Source organism: Pelodiscus sinensis, chromosome 1 (assembly GCF_052426305.1).
Source record: "Pelodiscus sinensis isolate ZL-2025 chromosome 1, ASM5242630v1, whole genome shotgun sequence".
Taxonomy (NCBI): domain Eukaryota; kingdom Metazoa; phylum Chordata; order Testudines; family Trionychidae; genus Pelodiscus; species Pelodiscus sinensis.
This window is the reverse complement of record NC_143052.1, coordinates 356555801-356561851: the sequence shown is the minus strand read 5'-3', so window position 1 is coordinate 356561851 and position 6051 is coordinate 356555801. Positions and strand designations below refer to the sequence as shown.

Below are 6051 nucleotides of genomic sequence, written 5' to 3'. Positions count from 1 at the left end.
GATGGGGGGCAGAGGAGGAACAAGCAACCGATGTGGGGCCTTAAAGGACAAGTAGTTCAGGACGCAAGGAAAGACATGGGGCAACACCCTGTCGAAAAGGTAGGACAAGTGCAGGGCCTCGGATATCCAGTTACAGTTAGGAAGTTGGCAACTCTAAGAGTTGTGCACAGATGGATTCCCCAGTGTGTCACACTGAGATAGTACAGTGAAGTCAGCAAAGAATTTAAAGTTTCTTTGATTGGCCAGTCAGTGTTCCAGGAAATAGCACCATGTCACTGGCCAACACTCCAGGGAGCTCTGTATGACAGGCAGCTGTATGAGAGGAGAAAACTTTAGTTACTTTAGGGGTAAAGAGCCGGAGCAGCCTGTCCCGGATCTGTTTAGTCATCACACCGTAGATGATGGGGTTAAGTATGGGGGGAACCAGGAGGTAGACACTGGAAATGAAAACGTGGAAATGAGAGGACAAGTTGCTGCCCAAACGGGATGCCAGGGAGCCAAATATAGCTGGGAAGTAAAAGGCTAATATGAGACAGATGTGCGAGCTGCAAGTCCGAAAAGTCTTGAGCTGGGCTTCCTTTGTGGGAAGTCTGAAGATGGCCCTGAGGATCTGAATATAGGACAGAATAATGAAAAACACGTCCAGACCGATCCTACAGGACAGTACGAAGAGGCCGTAGTAACTACTGATGAGGGTGTTGCCACAGGCCAGTTTCACCACGGCCATGTGCTCACACTGAGTGCTGATGATGATGTTGGTTTTGCAATACGGCCACTGCCTCGCCAGGAAGGGATAGGGCAGTGCAAGGATGCATCCACGTAACAGAATGAGCAGGCCAATCTTCATTACCACGGAGTTTGTCAGGATGGTGGAATGTCTCAGGGGATAGCAGATGGCCACATAGCGATCCAAAGCCATTGCCACGAAGATCCCAGACTCGATCACTGAGAAGCCGTGAATGAAAAACATCTGGGTGAGGCAGGCACTGAAACTGATCTCTCTGGAACTGAACCAGAAGTTTGCCAGAATTTGGGGTATGGTGCTGGTGGACAACACCAGGTCGGTGACAGCCAGCATGCAGAGGAAATAGTACACGGGCTCATGGAGACTGGGCTCCGTCTTCACAATATATAGGATGGCAAAGTTTACTAAGATGGCGATGAAGTACAGGATGCAGAAGAGGGTGGCGATCCAGACATGGCTCATTTCTAGGCCACGAATGCCCAGTAAGATGAAGGTGGAGGGGTTGGTGAAGGCGGTTGTGTTGGGATCCGCCATGAAGTGGGGGAGAAGCGATTCAACTCCGAGGCTGAACAGTATTGCTTACTTGAACCAGATGCTCTGCAGTGGTTTTGGATGTGCCGGGGTCTAGAGCGATGGTCACAGTGCAATTGCCTGGATGGAAACAGAATGTGAATGTGAGAGACATGGAGGTTGTTCTCCTAGGTGAAGGAGACTGTACATTCCTGACACTATCCAGAGGCATGAATTATGAAAAACAAACTCCAGAATCAGAGAATCACAGAATACTGGGACTGGAAAGGACCTCAGGAGTCATTGAGCACAATCCCCTGCACAAAACAGAATCAACCCCAACAAAATCATCCAGCTAGGACTTTGTCAAGCCAGGACTTAAAATTCCACCTCCTCCCTAGGTAACCCAACCCAGTGCTTCCCCACCATCCTAGGGAAATAGTTTTTCCTAATATCCCACCTAGATCTCCCCCACTGTAACTTGAGACAATTGATCCTTGCTCTGCCATCTGTCACCACTGAGAACAGCCTCTCTCCATCCTCTTTGGAAGCCCATTCAGGAAGTTGAAGGCTGGTATCCAATCCCCCCTCACGCTTCGCTTCTGCAGACTAAACAGACACAACTCCCTCAGCCTCTCCTCATAGGTCATATGCTCCAGCCTCCTCATCATTTTGGTTGCCCTCCGCTGGACCCTCTCCAATGCGTCCACATCCTTTTTGTAGTGGAGGGCCTAGAACTAGACACAGTACTCCAGATGTAGCCTCACCAGAGCCGAATAAAGGGGAATAATCACTTCTCTGGATCTCTTAATGCAGCCTAATATGCCATTAGCCTTCTTGGCTACAAGGGCACACTGTTGACTCATATCCAGCTTCTCATCCACTGTAATCCCCAGGTCCTTTCCTGCAGAACTGCTGCTTAGCCAGTCGGTCCCCAGCCTGTACCAATGCTTGGGATTCTTCCGTCCCAAGTGCAGGACTCTGCATTTGTACTTGTTGAACCTCATCAGATTTCTTTTGGCCTGATCCTCCAATTTGTCTAAGTCACTCTGGACCCTATCTCTGCCCTCGAGTGTATCTACCTCTCCCCCAGCTTAGTGTCATCTGCAAACTTGCTGAGGGTGCAATCCATCCCCTCATCCAGGTCATTAATAAAGACATTGAACAAAACCAGTCCTAGAACCGATCCTTGGGGCACTCCGCTAGAAACCGACAGCCATCCTGACATTGAGCCATTGATCACTACCTGCTGGGCCCGGCCTTCTAGCCATCTTTCTATCCATCTTACCATCCATTTATCCAATCCACATTCCCTTAACTTGCTGGCAAGAATATTGTGGGAGACCGTATCAAAAGCCTTGCTAAAGTCAAGGTCTATCACATCCACTGACATGTCCACAAAACCAGTTTCCTCATCATAGAAGCTAATCAGATCGGTCAGGCAGGACTTGCCCTTTGTGAATCCATGCTGACTATTCCTAACCACTTTCCTCTCTTCCAAGTGTCTCAAAATGGATTCCTTAAGGATCCCTTCCATGATTTTTCCAGGAACCAAGGTAAGACTGACTGTCCTATAGTTCCCTGGATCGTCCTGCTTCCCTTTTTTGAAGATGGGCACTACATTTGCCTTTTTCCAATAATCCGGGATCTCTCCCGATCTCCATGACTTTTCAAAGATAATGGCCAAAGGCTCCTCAATGACATTTTCCAACTCCCTCAGTACCCTCGGATGCATTAAGTCCGGACCCATGGATTTGTGTACGTTTAGCTTTTCTAAATAGTTCCTAACCTGTTCTTTACCCACCACGGGCTGTACATCTTCACCCCATCTTATGTCACTTAGAGCATTTGTCAAGGAGCCGATTTTCTCCGTGAATACAGAGGCAAAGAAAGCATTGAGTACTTCAGCTTTCCCCACGTCATCTGTCACTAGGTTACCTCCTTCATCCAGTAGGGGCCGCACACCCTCTCTGATCACCTTCCTCTTGTTAACATGCCTGTAGAAACCTTTCTTGTTATCCTTCACATCCTTAGCCAGTCGCAATTCCATTTGCGCTTTCGCCTTCCTGATAACCCCCCGGCATTCTCAAGCTATACATTTAAACCCCTCCCTGGTCATTTGTCCAAGTTTCCACTTTTTGTAAGCTTCCTTTTTGTGCTTAAGTTCACCAAGGATTTCCCCTCTAAGCCTATCCGGTCTCCTACCATATTTGCCTCTCTTGCTACGCATCGGGATGGTTTCTTTCTGTGCCTTCAATAAGGCTTCTTTAAAATACTGCTGGCTGTCCTGGACTCCTTTGCCCTTCATGTTAGCATCTCAGGGGATTCTGCCCATCAGGTCTCTGAGGGTATGTCTACACTACAAAGTTAATTTGAACTAACCGCTGTTAGTTTGAATGAACTTTAACAGGCGCTACACATGCAAACCGCTAGTTCGAATTTAAATCGAACTGTCTGTCCGGGGTGGGGGTCGAGTCCCTTTAAGCACAGCCCTTGGCTAGCCTGAGGCAGCAACTCCACGCCCTAAGCCCTAACCTGATGCCCTGCCAGTACTGGTTCCGGCCATCCTTATCTTTGGTTCAGGGTCCACTTAATGTGGACATGCTAGTTCGAATTAGCAAAACGCTAATTTGAATTAGTTTTTAGGTCTAGATGTGTAAGTTCGAATTAGCGCTGTAGTGTAGACATACCCTGAGGGAGTCAAAATCTGCTTTTCTGAAGTCCAAGGTGTGTATTTTACTATTCTTTTTTCTTCCTTAGATCGGGATCCTGAAATCTACCATCTCATGATCACTGCTTCCTAGGTTGTCACCCATCTCTACTTCCCCTATTAGTTATTCCCTGTTTTTGAGCAGAAGGTCAAGCTGCGCACGGCCTCTGGTCGGATCCTTCCGCACTTGTACCAAGAAGTTATCGCCAAGATTCTCCAAAAACTTCCAGGATTGCCTGTGTACTGCCGTGTTGGTTTCCCAACAGATGTCAGGGTAATTCAAGTCCTCCACGAGAACCAGGGCCTGCAATCTGGAAGCTTCTCTCAGTTGTCCGAAGAAACCCTCATCCACCTGATTCGGTGGCCTGTAGTAGACACCAACCACAACATCACTGCTCTTATTTGCTTCTCTGAACTTAACCCATAGACTCTCAACAGGTTTTTCTCCCTCTTTACACTGGAGTTCAGAGCAATCATAGTGCTCTCTTACATATAGTGCAACTCCTCCTCCTTTTCTCCCCTGCCTGTTCTTCCTAAACGGTCTATACCCTTCCATGACAGCGCTCCAATCATGCGAGTCATCCCACCAAGTCTGTATTATCCCAATTAAATCATATTTCTTGGACTGGGCCAGGGCCTCCAGTTCTTCCTGTTTGTTAACATGCCTGTAGAAACCTTTCTTGTTACCCTTCACATTTTTTGCCAGCTGGAATTCCAATTGTGCTTTCACCTTCATGATAACTTCAACTTTTTCTTAATAAGTGGGACCCTTATAATTCCATCTTTGATGGTGCTCCAAGCATCAATATTTTCTGTATGTTATGGTGTGTGAAACATTAATAGTCACTTTCAGGAAATACACCCGAGAGAAAAGACCATGGTCATAACTGATCTCCACTCCTTGGAAACAACAGATCATTCATGGCACAAAGATCATACTTGGATGCCTAAGGAAAGGATTAGTAAAATAGCTGCTCTGGATATGTGCTCTGTATTGCTCATCTTATCTGTGTAAGGAAATAGCACGTAAAACTGGAATTAGGAGGCAGGCCATGAGAACAGGGGAAGTGTCATTTGCAGCTAGACTGAGATGTCTGGGGCAGATAGAGGAGAGGAAAGTAAAAAACTCATCACATTACATTCAAATGGAGAAACCGAGAAGAGTTCTCAATCAGTACTTTCTCTAGTCACTAACTGCGCCAAAGGGCTAGCTTCTCAAAGCTGTGTCAAATCATCAGCAAAACCATTTGGGAGGAAAAAATAAGCAAAAATACTGGAATGAAAATTGGGACTATAATTTTATTAGATAGTTATTTTTTTTTATTCCCTAGTGAAGAATGTGGGCAAATTGGCTGAAAACCCAGATCAGTGGCTAATCAAGACAGCATCTATGGGAGAAAATGCACTGTAAAATACACTGGAGAAAAGAAAATTAGAGGGAAAGCAATATGAACTGGAATTTTTTTGAAAAATGGTTAGGGATGTTATAGATATCACGGAAAACAGTAGGGTTAAGGATCAGAAAAGGAGGGTATTAAAAATATCGGGGAGGAAAAAGGATACGTTGGAAAATATTTTGATCATTTTCAAAGGGTGAAATGAAAATTGTTCCCATTGGAGGAAAAAGTCCACATGTGCTAGAAATGGTTTTGTTCTACACTTGGAAAGAAACACTTACGATGTGCTCAAAAAGCATCTCAGTAGAACTGTAAAGGAACGAACACTGGAGTTACGAACTGACCAATCAGCCATACATCCCCTTCGGAGCCGGAAGTGGGCAGTCAGGCAGCAAACAGCAGATACTTCTGCCCTCCTGCCCCATCAGAAAGAAGGCCAATTCAGGACAGGCCTCTGTTAAATGTAATCTTTTTTTAAATAAGGGAAAGTTCAAAATAAAAATGGTGGACAAGGTTAGGAAAGGATGGGAAGGCTGGTTTGGGATTTTTTTAAGATCAGGAATATAATTAATGCTGGTCAGCACTAGGGTTTATGTAAAACTGTTTGTATCAAATAAATTTCTTCATCGTTTTACAAGAGTATAGGCGACCCCGACTTACGACCGCCCGACTTACAATCCCCTGTATTT

At 45.8% G+C, this 6051-nt stretch overlaps 1 protein-coding gene across 1 annotated transcript; it reads right to left on the bottom strand.

The window, feature by feature from the left end:
• Positions 1 to 223: 223 nt before the first annotated feature.
• Positions 224 to 1279, bottom strand: LOC102451440 (olfactory receptor 52E2-like). The gene is made up of 2 exons (XM_075938726.2): positions 902 to 1279; positions 224 to 775 (listed from the first exon to the last, which is right to left on the bottom strand). The coding sequence occupies exons 1-2, from the start codon at positions 1277 to 1279 to the stop codon at positions 224 to 226; spliced, it is 930 nt and encodes a 309-aa protein (XP_075794841.1).
• Positions 1280 to 6051: the final 4772 nt, after the last annotated feature.